Genomic DNA, 17176 nt, shown 5'->3' on the forward strand with positions numbered 1-17176 from the left:
CCTGTGTGTAATAATGTCCTTTCTAGTAGGCAAAATTATTACTATATGTTAGATGAAAATAGTTAGTTCTATTGTCTGAAATGGGTTTTTGATTTTTTTAAGGAATAAGTAGTTGAAATTTTTAATATACACAATATTGGTCAATATGATTTTCCATACCATATTTACTAACACCAAATAAAGATCTAAGAATGATTTTATATTCTGAAAAACCAGTAATTATAAATTATTTTAAATAGTTTCATATTTAATAATTTTACATTTTTTAAATTTGATTTTTAGTATCCATAATGTAAAAATTTTATGTATGTAAAAACATTAAAATTCCACTACAGTTTTACTTCAGTAACTATTATTTAAAGGTAAATATTACAAGTATAAAATGATTTCATTACAAGTAAAACTTCTTTAGAAGAGAACAGTTTTTCATGGATTCAATTCCTGCTGACTAAAATTTTATATATAACCTGGAATGAAACTCTGAAATGTAAGAATTCTGAAACCGTGAATCATATTTACTGGTTTAGATCATGTTTTAACAGTCCATTTTTGTTTTCTGAAAATTGATTTTTTTCAGTAATGTTAGAGGATAACTCTTTAGATAACAAAAAGGCAATGTTCAAGTATTTCTATTGAAAGGTCCGGGAAAGTTATTAAAAAATCTTCATAACATAAAGAGCTAAATTAAACATAACGATATGATTGTTATGGCAAGTATCAAATAATCATTGATCATGCTTAGTGGTAGAGTTGTTTACTTATGCTCTTAAAATGAGGTATATATATTAAGATAGAGTAATATAATAATTATGTATGTATTCGATAATTAAAATAAGTGTTCTTACAGTTTATTCAATTTTTTTTATCAGTTTTATTATCTGAAATTCTCTTAGCTTTAATAGAAAGTTTTGATTTGACCGCCATTTATTACTAATTTTTTTTTAAACAGTGACTACCACTTCTAAAACATGTTAATAACTGAGCGAGTGGCACTAGTGTCTATTAGAAGCAGTAATTGAATGTGATTTTGACTGTTGGCATTTTACTTTACCTCATCTCCTAAATTTCCAACATACTTCTGAGACGTTCCAATTGATGTTGAACCAGTAGGTTGAAAAGCACAGACATACTCAGGACCCTGTTAACAACAATGCTTAATATTTGATTTCATACAACATGCTTAAATAATTAAACTTTGTGTCATTAAATAAAATAATAATGATTAATTATCTTTGACTGCAATTGAAATTGTATAGTAAATTAATTTTGATGGTTAATTAATTATTGTACTAGGGACAACTAAAATAAAATGCACACTGATACGTAATTGAAGAACAAAATGTTGCAGAAAGTGACAGATGGGCTTTAGGGCCGGGATGGGTGAGCAAGACAGTACTTCTTGGTGGCCTAAATCAGTTGCAAAATTAGTTTCAGAGGCTACTTCTGCTTTGAGCCAGAGGGTGTTGATAGACAAGCCTGCTGGTGTATCTTTTGTGGCCTTCAAGGGTGAGTTGATAAAGAAACTTGATCCTAGGGAGCATGGTCAGTATCAGAGACAACCCGAAAGAACTGTGGCAAACAATACTGACACCAAATGTTAACTTCAGGAAATTGAGGAGTTACGTAAATACCCAATTAAGGTGGTCTCGACGAAGCCTCAGTTTTGTTTCTATTTATATGTGTTGGACAGATGTTTAGTTTGATTTGTTGTGTTTTTGTTTTCTGTACTGAATGTAGAAGAATTATTAGTGTAAGTTTTGTTTGATTAGTTATTCTGATTTGTTGTTAATAGTTTACTGTTCAGAGTTTATTGGTAGTTTGTTCGTTCATTAACGTGGTTTTATGTTATATGTGTTTGTGTTTCAAGTTAGTGTTTTGTGATTGTTTTGCTTAGTGTACTACTGTTAGTGTTTTATATTTTAGGTTTTTGTGTTAAATTCTTGTTTCTGTTTGTAATTTTCAATGTTTTGTGGTTTAGATTTCTGTGTTTAGTGTTCGGTGTTGTGGACTGGACTCACTCATTCTTCCATTGGATAGCTCAATCAGTATGGTCTTGTTTAAGACTTGAAGCATAATGTTTGTTGGATCTGTTCAGGTTTAATACACGATGGGAATGTCACACATGGCATTCTCATTGGTGGTGTCTTGTCTTGTCTCATTGGTGGCCAAGACTGCAAGATGTCTTGAGGCTTGTTGAAGACAACCTCCAGTAAAGCCCCTAAGGGCTAGGTACGGAGGGTGACTGGATCCATCACGTGGCGAGTGTCTTCCCCTTCATGGTCAAGATGGTCCTATCTTGTAGTTTATTCTCCTTCTATTAACATTCCAAAACTCGATGACCCATGTCTTCTAGTTTTCTGTCAGCTCTCATTGTTATGGAGTTGAGTACACCTGCTACGTCAACATGTCTAAAACAACATGCAATGATTGAATTTTAAAAGTGGAAAATATTAATACATTCATAGTCGTGCAAAAATTTTTTTATGATGAAATTATTGATCGAAATACTGTGAGTAGGTGGGAAAAAATTTTGTGTATCAGAAGCTGGCAAAAGGAATATTGAGGATGAACTCTAGTGATAATCAGTTTCTGTGACTGATGAGAAGCACTGAAAGGAAGGTGGATACATCCACTTTTGGTGCTTTTAAACACCTTAGGAGGTATGTGCCATGTTCAACCCATAATTCTGCAACACTATAATGCTTGGCCATACATATCATATGAAACCATTGAGGCTCTTATCAAGTTGAAATTTGAATTCTTACCAGATTTTTCAATTTTCTCTTCTTTCTGAAATTAAAGAGAGATAAGGGTATTCATTTCACTATGGATGATGAAATGAAGGATGCGATAAGCTCTTAGATCAAGGAAAGACTGTCAGAGGGTTCTTCATTGATAGAATGAAAAAACTGGTCCACGTCGAGAGAAATGTATAGCTGTAAATAGTGGTTGCATAGAAAAATAGTTTTTATAGTAAATAAAATGTGCTTTTATGCCATATTTGTTTCCTTTGACTTTTATCATTACATTTGAGAGTTTTGAGTTATATTTTCAGTCATTCTTTGTACTTAAAGTTGATTTTAGGTCAAAGAATAACCCACTAGTGGGTCGTAACTAAATCAAGTATGTAACAAAACCAGATTAGTAAATGTTAAATTAATTTATATTAGTGCACATTGAAATACCTGTTATAAAAATGTATGATGATGAAATTTCTTGCATTATGAAAATAGCTTCGCTGCCTTCAAATTTTGGGTATATATATCCCAGTTTCTTCTTTAGACTTTGTCCCGAATGAATTGATATCTGTTAATGAATTTAACTAATTTTATCATTATATTAAAACAAATAAAATAAAAATGTTATTTATTTATTATTTGTTACAGACGAATTTACACCTATTAAACGGCCACCAACAAATGATGAAACAGCACAGAAAGCAGCAAAAAGAAGTCCTCCAGAATTACCACCGTATAATGGATTTGGTACTCATGAAGATTCTGCTATAAATTGTCGTACAGTGTTTCCAACTTCAATCACTAAATCATATAAACAGTTTTATGAAAAAGACAGGTATGACCAATTATTTTGTAAGTTTGAATTTTGATATCAATGATTTACTAAATTTATAAAAAAATTTTCTCTCTATTTTTTATGAAAGTTATAAAAACTTTGCCATCGTCTAAGCTAGCTTCTGTTCAAAGCTTCTTCACAGTTTTACATACAGATGCATATTTTATAAGCTTTACCTTAAAATGTAATGAACTATAGGTGATTTTTAAAAACTTCGTGATTATTTTATTTATTTTTCCATTTTTAGCAATTTACATACTGTTCTAGATAGAATACAATAATAAAGTAATGTATTACCCAGAGTTACAAATTACAAGGTACTAAATTAAAATCTTCAAGACAAACTTTCTCAAGTGGTAATCACAAACTTCAAATCTTTAATTAAATTAATTAAAAATGAAATTAACTACATCACCACTGTCAATTGAGAAAGTTTACTAATTAGGTACAAGAAGGAAATACACTTTTCACTCTAAGTCTAAGATCTACAAAACAAAAAGTTAAAGACAAAATAAAAGTGAGCAAACAGCACCAGATTCAGGCTCGGAACGGAACGGAACGCAAAGATGGCGGGAGTTTCATTTCTCCCTTCGAAAACGCAGAGCCTGGAAGATGTCCCTTGCTGCTGTATCTATCTATTATTCGGGCGTGTTTATGGGTTTATTTTAATGTCGGGTATGATTTTAATGGTTTCTTTTCATTTTATGGACGGATTTCGTATAGCCTGCCGTGTCCGTTCATGTCCAGCGTCATCACACCCCCCCCGACGGGGAGTCTTATTCTTTAAGACTTTGGGGGTTGGCGTCCCCACGGGCCTAGCCTCCGCAGCTTTTCTTCCATCTATACAATGAGCTGCGGAACACTTTACATTTTACACATATACTACACCAAGAACACTACATAAATTACAACATACACACATACACAATTACACAACAACAACCTACACTGATATTTCTTACATTTACACTCGGTGGTGTTGCGACATCTTACGAAACGCAACCGTAACCCAAGGTGGGAACAAATCGTGCCGATGGATGAATGGCTCTACGTAGTGAGTCTCGAACGATGTCCTCTGGGCACCAGGGCGAACCCAGTTGTATTTAGCTCTAGCTCCAGTACGCGTGCGCTCTGCTGGAGTGGTCCATTTTTCGCCGGTACTCGTGGGACCAAAATTTCAGTTCCAATAACAAACACTATGATGGTTGGTGGTCCATCTGAAAAAACCACCAATTTAAGTCTTGCGAAGAGACCTCGATCAGCTTCGTCTGACGAGGATAAAAGTCCTACTGATGAGAATTTCTTAAAATCAAAATATAAAAATATTAGATTCATTGTACTCAGAAATAGTCAGGAAGGTGGCTCCCTTCAAAAGGTTTCACCTTTCTTAATTAACAAAACCATAACAGGTGCAAGTGGCTCCCCTAAGAATATCAGGAAATTACGTGACGGATCGATTCTGGTTGAAACATTCAACGACGAACAGAGTCGATATATCTTACGTCTCCGTAATATGGGTGGCATAAATATAAGCGCAGAATGCCACAAAACGTTAAATACGAGCCGGGGTGTAATTTTTTGTAGAGACCTTCTAGATATAGATATCTCTGAAATAGTTGATGAGCTTTGCCACCAAGATGTTGTTGAAGTAAAACGTATATTGAAACGGCAGAACGGAACAGAAGAACCGACATCGTCTCTTATATTAACATTCAATCTCCCTGTTCCACCAGAGAAGATTAAAGTGGGTTACCTCTCGGTCGGGTACGACCATTCATACCCAACCCACGGCGATGTTTCAGATGTCAAGGTTTTGGTCATACTACAACATCTTGTACAAAAACCGAGATCTGTGCTCGATGTTCTAAAGAAGGTCACAATGACACTAACTGCGAAGAAAGTGAAAAATGCGCAAACTGCAGTGGTCCACATACAGCTCGCTCCCGAGATTGCCCAACTTTTAAAGAAGAAAAGGCAATTCTCAAAATCTGTACGGAGCAAAAACTATCTTTTCCGGCTGCACGTAGAGAATATAAAAAGATAAACAATTCACGGAACCTGGTTAAACCAGACGTATCTTTTGCCACCGCTACATCTAAACAAATTCCTACAAATGCTAATAATCAGCAGTGCGGATCCTGCAATGAACTTAAAAAACTTGTTCAGATGCTATCTGATCAAGTAGCTTCACTTACAGCCACTATCTCAGAGCTGACAAAAATGAATAAAAAGTCCTCCGTCGTAGCTAGTGAATCAAACAGTGTGATGCATACGAAAGTTCCTATTCCCAAAGTCGTACCGCCACGAATAGCGACTATCACAGCTGGCAGCAAGCCACCTAATAAGCTCCCCATAAAGGGAACCAATATAACTATCTCCTCTGCGATGCCAACTACAACATCCCATTCAAATAAATCTCCTCCACCATCACCTCATATACTGGAGGATATGGTTGAAGAACCACCCGACCCTAGGGCATCGGAGTTCTTTAAAATAAAAAATACAAAAAAGAAAAACCGAATCACATACAACTAATTTTTATATAATTTCCGAAATTTATTTTTTTATTTATTTTTTACACTTATGAACATTATTCAGTGGAATGTTAGAGGTATTCGGTCCCGCATTGAAGATATTAGAGTACTAGCGCACACACATGATCCATTAATCATGTGTTTCCAAGAAACTCACCTTCTACAACATGACCGAATTACACTTAGAGGATACTTCTGCGAGAGATACGACTGCCTAGTAGACAGTAGGGAGAGTGGTGGAGTAGCGATTTTCATGAAGAATGGGGTGTCAGCTACAAGAATTCAACTAACCACTGTCATTCCTGCTATTGCAGTAAAGATCTCTATTCCCTTCAAATTGCATATCTGCAATCTGTATCTCTCACCGAACACTGAGTTCAGTGCTTTAGATGTCTCAAATCTCCTCACACAAATACCATCTACATCGTTAATAGTAGGAGACTTCAATGCCCATCATATTTCCTGGCGCTCAACCTTCTGCTCCACTCGAGGAAATATGATAAACAGATTGAGACAAGACTTTGACCTTTGCCTACTGAATAATGGATCACATACATTTATGTCCTTATCAACTGGTACTGTATCTAACCTTGATCTTTCCATATGCTCACCGAATGTGCTCCCTCATTTTAATTGGTCGGTTTGTGATGACTTTCACGGCAGTGATCATAGACCAATTATTATTAGTTTCGGTGTAGACTGCGAGATTAAAAGAAGGCCACGGAGATGGATTGTTGAAAAGGCAGATTGGAACGGATACCGTAAAGCATTCCAATCTCAGTATGACGATGGAGCGAACATCCTCGACCGATATTCTTCTTTTACGTCCATGATACTTAAGAATGCCAACAGATATATCCCACACACATCGGGTAATCCTAGACGTCCTTTCGTTCCATGGTGGAACGATGAATGCAAAAATGCTATTAGGAATCGACGGCAGGCACTACGTAAATTTAATCGTAGGCCTACAACAGAACATCTAAATTTAAACCGCAGGGCTAGAGCGGTGTGCCGTCGAGTATTCTTGGACGCTAAGAGGAATTCATGGACGAAATACGTGAGCACTATCTCACGCACTACTTCCACGTCTACTGTATGGAAGAAAATTCGTGCAATCTTCGGATCACCGAAACAATCTATTCTTGGTCTTATTGATGAAGGAGAACTCCTTTCATCATCCTCGGAAGTGGCAAATAGTCTAGCAAAATCTTTCCGCTCGGTGTCTCTCACCTCATCATATAATAACGATTTTCAACGGTACAAAATACAAATGGAGGTGTTGTCGTTAAACATTGGTGATTCGGTTGGTGAATTAAACACTCCATTCGTATTTAAAGAATTGTCACATGCACTTAAAAATTCACGGGACACTTCCCCTGGACCGGACAACATTCGCCTTTCCGTGCTTTCACACCTTCCTAATTCGGCACTACAACAACTTTTGAATATTTTCAACGGTTTATTCTCCGAACAAGTCTTCCCACCCGGCTGGTCAGAAGCATTTATTATACCAGTACTAAAACCTGGTAAAGACCAGACGAACCCCTCAAGCTATCGCCCTATTTCATTAACAAGCGTTTTGTGTAAAATAATGGAGAGAATGGTAAACCGCAGACTTACATGGTACTTGGAGAAACATGGCTTTCTATCTCCAGAACAGTGTGGTTTTCGACAAGGACGATCTTCCATTGACCATTTAGTGTCACTAGAAACAGCCATACAAAACGCTTTCCTCAATCGGCAACACCTCGTCGCTATCTTCTTTGATATAAAAAAGGCGTATGACACAGCCTGGCGACGTGGTATTCTTAACACTCTCAAAAAATGGGGAATCAAGGGCAATATGCTTGCTTTTATCCGGGGATTCTTAAATCACCGAACGGCTCGTGTTCGTGTGGATGATTCGCTCTCAGATAGTGTCATCTTGGAGAATGGAGTGCCCCAAGGTAGTGTATTAAGTGCCACCTTATTTTCTGTAGCCATAAATGATATTACCAAATGTGTTCAGGCTCCTGTCTCATGCTCTCTATTTGCTGACGACTTTGCTATCTACATTGGAAGCCGTTCGGCACCTACAGCAGAGAGACTACTGCAGAACACTATATATCACCTTGAAGCTTGGTCCAGGATTACTGGTTTCACATTTTCATCCGAAAAAACAAAATGTGTAGTTTATTCTCGGCTACGAAACCCTTCTATTCCGCAAATTTTTATGAACGGAGAGACTATTACTATCTCTACTTACGTCAAGTTTTTAGGTTTATTTTTTGATAGCCGTCTTACTTGGGCAAAACATTTAAAAGAATTGAAAACAAAATGTTCCAAAATTCTAGATATGATGCGAGTCCTTACTAACACCAACCGGGGAGCCGATAGATCATGTATGATACGTTTTTACTATTCCTTTGTTCGCTCCCGTTTAGATTATGGTTGTGTCGCCTACTCTTCAGCTCGTCAAAGCGTGCTTAAAAGTCTGGATAGTGTACATCATGCTTTCCTTCGGCTTGCCACAGGCGCGTTTAGATCAAGTCCTGTCGCAAGCTTACTTGTAGACTGTGGTGAACCATCACTTTGGGATAGACGAAACCAGCTCTTATTATCTTATTTTGCTCGTCTCAGAGAACAGCCAAATCACCCGGTTCTTGAGTCAGTCTTTAAAAATCCTAATCTAGGAAAGTATGAGGATCATCCACGTCGTACTGCACCTGTAGGTGTCCGTATCTGGCGTCTGCTGCAGCATATAAATGTTGACACACCGTCATTCTTTCCTACGTACCCTTGGTCATATCCTCCATGGAGAATAAACCTCATAAATTTTAATTTTGACCTGACTACATATAATAAACAATCAACACCATCTATCGTCTTTCAGCAGATGTTTCAGTGTGTTCTCTCCAAGATGAAACCAGACGCGGTTGTATACACTGATGGATCGAAACAAAACGATACAGTTGGGTGTGCTTTTGTTGTCAATGAGAGAACTTATATGTTTGGTCTCCCCAGTATTACGAGTGTGTTTACCGCTGAACTATATGCTATAAATAAGGCTCTAAACATCATTAACCCTAAATATAGAAAAATTCTTATTTGCAGTGACTCGTGTAGTGCTCTCCAAGCCTTAAAAAACTTTTATTCCAAACATCCTATCGTCATTGAAATTTACAACGCAATCGCCGAGCTGAATAATCGCAACACAGAGTTAAGTTTTTGCTGGGTCCCTAGCCACGTAGGGATTCCAGGTAATGAACATGCAGATTCCGCTGCCAAAGAAGCATGTAACCAGCCTCCTTTCACCACCCGAGTTGCTACTTCTGATTTCATTAACTATGTAAAACAATTATTAAAAACAAGGTGGCAAGGTGATTGGACAGCTACCGTTGATAATAAACTCCGTCATATTAAAGATTCTGTGTTACCATGGAACTCCTCATACAGAAAACCCCGGCGTGAGGAAGTAGTTCTCTGTCGATTGCGGATAGGACACACGAGAGTCACACACGAGTACCTGTTTACAAGAGGACAACCACCTCTATGCTCAAGATGCAACTGCCGCGTGACTGTGCGCCACATACTCGTGGACTGCATATGTTATGCGGCATTGCGTCGTAAATTTAAATTACCTAGTAACATCCGTGGTATCTTGCGTGACGATAAGGAGGTTTTAAACCGGATGTTTATGTTTTTACGTAGTATAGGGTTAACACAAAAAATGTAATACTGTTGCTTATATTTTTTAATACTTTTAGTTTTTTAATAAGTTTATTTTTTTTATTATATTTGTTTTTCTCTGAATGGTTGATATTTTTATCCGATTAGGAGCCTTTTACACTCCTTATCGGAATTTGTTAAATTTTATAAGTTATTTTTTAATATTTTAAAGACTGACTGTGATATTAGTTGTAAGATTTTTGTGATATTAGTTGTAAGTTTTATCTCCTTTTTTAATTTTAAGTTTTATTTAGTTTTAATATGATAGTTTTTTAACATAGTAGTTAGTTTTAAGTTACATGTTAGTATTTTTGTTATCCGAGAATGGGCCTTTTACACCCATTCCGGATTTGATTTCCTGTGATAGTAGTTTTAAGTTTTAATTACATTTATTTATTTATTTATCGATTCTCCGGGCGATGATAACGACCATTCGTTTTTCGCCCAAAAAAAAAAAAAAAAAAGAAAAAAAAGTCATCACACCCAATTCTGGGTCAGTCCGCAGGAGGCGCTAGGCTTTTTAAAAACCCGTGCTCCCGACGTGATTCCCCTTCAGTCCGTCCACTTAAGTCCTTTCGGTGCTAACGCTTTATTGGCTAGCAGGAACACGCCACAAGGGGGCATTGGTTAATTGGAGGGAGCAATGCGCCCCCTTCTCCGGAGGAAGTCGCAATTGCTGATTTAATTAGATTTAATTGTAAGTTGTGTAGGAAAAGGTTAAGTAAAAGCTCTTCATCCACTTTTTGTTGGCTACCCTTCAAGACGCATCTCTGCTGGGCTCATTCCCGGACTCCCGTCCGGGACGTTGGGTCGCTTAGACGGTCTTCTATCTTCTTCTTCTTCTCCTTCCGATGACCTCTTCGTTCTTCTTTGGCCTGCACTTTCCGAGAATTTGGCTCGGTAACCGAAGTTACATGCCATTAACCGATTCAGGCTCAATCTGATAATAGTGACAGGTCAATTCACAAGCAATGGAGAATTATAAACAAAATAGTTATCCTGTCAAAATAAATAAGCAAATACCGTATTTATTCGAGTACCCCCACATTTTTTTTCTTGGAATTGGAGAGAAAAAATAAGGGTGCGGGGCTTATTTGAAAAATAGCCTTTAGCAAGGATAATTTATGTAAAGTAAATGTTTTCTTAGAAGTAACTAAAATCAATCGCATAAATATAGTTACATTAGGCTTTCGTTTATAAATACCGGATGCCGCTTATACAGAATACATCCTTAATTATTAACATCATGTTTATATTATCGATAGGAACGAAGTTACGGTATTTTTATAAAACTGATCCATTCTGTATAGGCCGCATCCGGTTCTAATGACACTTTACAGTATCAGTTACCCATCGACGTCTTGTCTATTCGCCATACTCATTGTACTGTTTGTATATGTGGACGGTTATGTGCATTTTATCTGTTTAGTTTATCTTGTAAAGTTTAATACGGTGATTTATTTTAATTACGGCATTAAAATGAGTACAAAAGGACAGCGTCTACGATCTTTTACAGTAAATGAAAAACTGCGCGTTATAGAAGAGGCTGAAAGAATTGGAAATCGGGCGGCAGGAAGAACATTTGACGTAGATGAAAGCTGCATTCGAGACATAAAAAGAAAGAACTTCTGGTGAAAGGTACTGGTAATAAAAGGGCTTTTCGTGGCTTAAAACCAAAATACACAGACATAGAAAAAAAATTGTATGACTTTGTTATGGAAAAAAGGAAATGCGGTTATGCTGTCACGACAGAAATGTGTCCATCATATGCTCGTGAAATCGTTAAATCATTGATTAAAGTTGAAAGCAAGCCGTGGATGGATAACACGATTTTTTGCACGAAATTATTTGTCAATAAGACGACCGTTTCTCAACAACTTCCAGACGCTTATGAACAAAAAATATTACATTTTCACAAATACATAATAAATCTTAGAAAAGATAGAGGCTATTTGTCTTCTCAAATAGGAAACGCTGATCAAACCCCCGTATATTTTGAAATGCCATTTGACAAAACCGTAAACAAAAAAGGTGAAAAAAGTGTTACGATTCGCACTGGTGGTAATGAAAAACAAAGGTGTAGTGTTATGCTTTGCATTACTTCTGATGGATCAAAATTATCTCCGTACATTGATTTTAAAAGATAAACTCTTCCTACCGTACAGGTAAATGGAGTTATTATCAGAGCACAGGAATCAGGTTGGATGGACGAAACCTTAATTTTAGATCGGATCAGGTATGTATGGCAAAAGCGATCAGGAGATTTACTTAAAAATAAAAATACCGGTATGCTAGTAATGGGTAGTTATCGGGGGCATACGACTGATAAAGTGAAAAACATTTTAAAAAAGGGTATGACAGATCAAGTAATAATTCCAGGCGGATTGACATCTCTATTTCAACCACTAGATGTCTGCATTAATAAACCGTTCAAATCTGCATTAAAACAAGTGTACAGTAAATGGATGGCTGATGAAAATTTCTTTCTCACGCCTACAGGAAGAATCAAACGCCCAGATTTTAACCGGATTTGTGTTTGGATAAAAGATGCTTGGGCAGAGCGACGTGGAGACTACCGGTAACTCTTCTACAGACATTGACAGTGATTAATTAAAAATAAAATCGCGTATTAAAAAGTGTATTGAAATGATCCTTTTCAACACGATACTTTCTTATCGTTTTACTGGCCTACTGATTCTGAACTAAACTAGTAATTACGGGAATTAATTAATAATGTAATATTTTAATTTAAATGAACGAATTAAATGCTTTACTTTCTGAATAATTTCGTATTTACGTAACTTTTTACCATATCTGTTGCACTTTAAAATACCGGTATATACTCTATTTTTTTTTTAGATTTTTTATTCGGGGGCAGGGGGTACTCGAATAAATACGATAACTTTAAAAAATCTTAATTCAAAAAATTCATTTAATTAGTTAATTGGTCAACATCTTTGCATTTGCCGAAAACAATGCCCAATTAAATTAATAAAATTATAAACAAATTAAAAATCTATAGTTACTCTGAGGATGATGATATTAAACTGAAAGTTGTATAGAAAAATAAAGAGATAATTGTATGCATTATTTCAAATTTAATAAATAAGTATTTCAGGGAAGGCACATTTCTAAATTTTTTAAAGAATGCCAAAATCTTTGTCATTTACAAATCTGCATCAAGGCTTCAAGCCAGAAACTGTAGACCAATATTAGTTCTATCAATAATGTCTAAGATAATTGAAATGGTTATAAGTCAAGATTACTTTGTTATTTGACGGATTTTCAGTTCTTTAACACAAGACAAAATGGTTTTTTAAACAGGAGAAATACATAAATCACTGTTGCCTGTTTTATTGAATTTATCCACAGAAAGATTGACAGTAGAAACTGTTGTGGCCTGCTTTTTGGATCTCCAGAAAGCTCTTGATGTTGTTAATCATGGAGTATTGATTGAAAGACTGAGTGGTATTGGTGTTGTTAATGTACTACTAGATCTTTTTAAAGGTTACCTAAATCTCAGAACTCAATCTGTAGCAGTAAATAATACTACCTGCAGTGATAATGTGGAATTCTACAGGGTAGTTTTCTGGGGATTTTTTTATTTTTAATGTATATTAAAAAGCTAACAACAATGAGATTAAATGGAAATCTGACCCTTTTTGCTGATCACACTGCTATACTTTATTCTGGATCTATTAATATTATCTACATGGACGCTTGGCAAGATCTGGATATTGTAGCTGATTAGACCAAAGCCAGCAACATTAGGCTGAATGAAGATAAATGCTAATGCATGATTTTTAACAAAACATTCAGAATAGCTATAGCTTGCATATTAAAAACAATACAGAAATCAGTAATGCTAAATACCTGAGACTAACACTGGACAGAGGCTTGCAATTTTATAAACACAGTCATACGCAGCAAAATTAACAGATGTATTGATTGCTTTTCAGTGTTTCACATTTGCTGAATAGAGAAACCAAATGAAGATTTATTCTGCTTATATTACTCTGTGTTGAATTATCTTAAAACCTTTTGGGGACAAACGTCTAAGAAGAAAATTCCTGACAAAACTTCTGTTGGAAAATGTATAGTTAATATGTTTCTATTACTTTTTGTATGTATTATATAATTTTTCTTTTGTAGCCTGTTGTAAACACATACTTTTTTAGGTTCAATTAATAAATTGAAAAAATAAATTCCTTAAGAATGTGTTGCATGTTTACAGTAACTTAAGCAGCATTTTTAAATCGACTACTCATAAAAATAGGATACTCATATAAAACCGTTAAATACAACATACAAATTTATATTTGTTAAAATTTCTCAACACATTTGAACAATATAAAATTTGCAAACATTAAACTTTACAAAATAAAAAGTTGTGTTAAATGAACAAATATACAATGTAGTGCAAATACACTATTCAACAAATTGTAATCTTCATGTAGTTGTATTATTGTTATTTTATATAATTACTATTTTTTTTATTACTACTTGTATATGGATTATAATTGTTTCTTATTCATTAATTTTGTACCTAATAATGCTGCTTTGATCAGGGATTTTCCATAAGTTCCTTTAAGCCTTCCAGGTAAATACAAAGTGACAAAAAAACGATAACTTTTGAAATGCATAATGGCAGCCATGTACAAGTTGGCAGTACTGCTTTACGCAAAGGAAATCTTTTCACTCAGTCATCATGGAGCATTGAAACGAACAGCAGTATGCTTTTGCCATAAAAATGTTATACAAAACCAACGATAGTTTGGAAGGTGCACGGAAGGTTCAAAAGTTCCTGTTTTTTTTGTATCACTCTCTACTATAGCGTTTAATTTTTGTTGTCCTTCATTTTAGTGCATCTATCATTTCTGGCATGATTTATAATTATTTTATTATCACATAAAATACTTATTACTACAAAGGCATTCTCTAATTTTTTTTATGATAGGCACCAGTAATAGCAATGCTAATAATGTCATTGAAGAAGGAATTAGATAATTTGCTTTAAATGATTATTAATTAACTACAATTCATATATCTGAACTTTATCTCTCCTTTATTTCATGTGTATGTTTATGATGCTGTAATTCCAAAATGTCTGTACAAATTTTCATTACTGTGATATATAAGGCTCTCAGTCTTGCAAATTTAATTTGCAAATAAAACATTATTAATATTCATGATATCTCTGAAGCCATTACTGGACTAGAAAATTCCACTATCAGAGATCATTTCATTTTCTTCTTTCATGGTAAATAATTAATTTACTCTTTGATAGTCATGTTATTAGTTAATAAATTCTCTTGGGATGGTCAAATCGATTTTGTTTCCATTAATATCAAACTGTGTGTATTTAATAAATCGCTGAGCTTGACATCATTATTAAATGTTTATTAGACCTACATGAATTTTCATATAAAGTATAACACCATCTTTTGTCCTCCATCAAAAAAATAAGTACAAGTATGTATGAGTACAATTATTAAAATGGACTGTCATATCATTGTTTGGGACCCATAAGTATGAATCATGTAGACCAATATTTAGTGTTGTAAAAGTATTAACTTATCCTTATGTTTATATTACAAATATGTAACTTTTGCTAAAAAGAATAACAATATCCACCTCTTTCAAACCAGAAAATAGAACTGTTTTCATGTTACTTAACATAATACTTCGGCTTACAAGGAAGAGTCTTTATGCTTCCATTGCCATTTTTAAAAAATTACCAAACCATTTAAAACATCTTCCCACCAATTTATTTAAAATAAGATTAATAGATCATCTTTTGCAGAAACAATACTGCTCTGACAATTATTTAAAATAAAATAATAATGTCAATTAAAAATAATTTTTTAAAAAACCTGAATTTTCTATAACACCATTTAACATTCCTTTTATATCCATAGAGGAGCATACTTACCATACCTGAGTGAATGGTCTATGTAATGTACTATTATTATTATTATGTACCAACATGTACAAAAAATATTTATTAATTTAAATGTAGCGTTAATATCATTTTAGAAGTTTTTATTATAATTTAATCTCTTTGTATTCAGGTAATGTGATTTTTTTATCTGTTTTTATAACTTTTTATCCTTCAAAAACAAAAAGTATTAAGTTTGAGCATAAGTATTTTTGTTTTGATTTCAGAATTGGATATGATAGTAATATACTCAGATATTTAGCTGAACTTGTTTCAAACAGGCCAAATGATAAATTAAGGTCGTTTATTATCAGTTATTACTTATCAGATGATACTCTCAGTGTATTTGAAACAGCTGAAATTAACTCTGGTCAGTAATTGGTTATAATGCATGTTATTTTATATATCGCATTTGTCATATTTAGTTTGTGATATTTTTCTTCATTTCTGTATATATGACAGAGTTTTTTTGTTTGTATTTTAGGAGAGATTTAGAGGCCTGAGTTTACTGATAGGCATTTTAATAATAATTCAAATCTCTGGGTCGTTCCGTACGTAATTCCCCCTCACCGATCAGATCATATTGATTAATGCCTGTTCTACAGGTTTCTGCATTCTCATTGTAGATGTAGCAGGGTTGCTGGCCTTCGTGGCATAAGTGGTAGTGTCTTGGCCTTTCATCCAGAAGTTCCAGGTTTGAATCCTATTCAGGCATGGCATTTTCACACATGCTCTACAAATCATTCATCTCATCCTCTGAAGCAATATCTAATGGCTAATGGTGGACCCAGAGGTTAAACAAAAAAAAAAAAAAAGATCTAGCAGGGTTCAACCTTCACCCTCAGGGATAAGAAAAGTGAGTAAAAAAGATTGACCAACCCACGGAGTTACTACAGTACAAGACAAACAACTCTGACCCAAAATCACTTCCTGAAATAAAATATCATTTTACCCATAATTGATTGGAAAATTGAGTTTTTTTCCACGCAGCAGTGCAGTTCAATCTACAATTTTACAGTTAGATATAAGCCACAACAAAAATAAGAGAGGTATTAAAGGAACAATCATTCTCGTTTTCAGAATAGTATATGGAAGAATACCACTGAACTTACACACAAACTGTTCATCCACATCTGTGTGACCATGGTACAGAAAGTGCCAGCCTCCATGGCGCAAGTGGTAGTGTCTCGGCCTTTCATCCAGAGGCCCCAGGTTCGAATTCTGGTCAAGCATGGCATTTTTACACACGCTACAAAACATTCATCTCATCCTCTGAAGCAACACCTAACATTAGTCCTGGTGGTTAAAAAAAAAAAAAATGTAGAAAATGCCACTATCAGTTCAGGCGTATAGCGCATTACGATGATGAGTTTATCTTAATTGATTAACCAGAAAGACTTATCAGGAAATGTGAGTAAAG

General features: G+C 34.8%; 1 protein-coding gene across 7 annotated transcripts in view; it reads left to right on the forward strand.

Annotated features, from left to right (window-relative positions):
* Nucleotides 1-17176, forward strand: part of LOC142332836 (EF-hand domain-containing family member C2-like) — a 367638-nt gene that overhangs the window by 325101 nt on the left and 25361 nt on the right. For all 7 annotated transcript variants that reach the window (XM_075379467.1, XM_075379472.1, XM_075379468.1 and 4 more), the window contains 2 exons: nucleotides 3387-3573; nucleotides 15984-16126. In XM_075379467.1, the coding sequence (XP_075235582.1) occupies nucleotides 3387-3573; nucleotides 15984-16126 (330 nt within the window). The remainder of the gene's footprint in view (nucleotides 1-3386; nucleotides 3574-15983; nucleotides 16127-17176) is intronic.

Source organism: Lycorma delicatula, chromosome 12, assembly GCF_047948215.1.
Source record: "Lycorma delicatula isolate Av1 chromosome 12, ASM4794821v1, whole genome shotgun sequence".
In the NCBI taxonomy this organism is placed as follows: domain Eukaryota; kingdom Metazoa; phylum Arthropoda; class Insecta; order Hemiptera; family Fulgoridae; genus Lycorma; species Lycorma delicatula.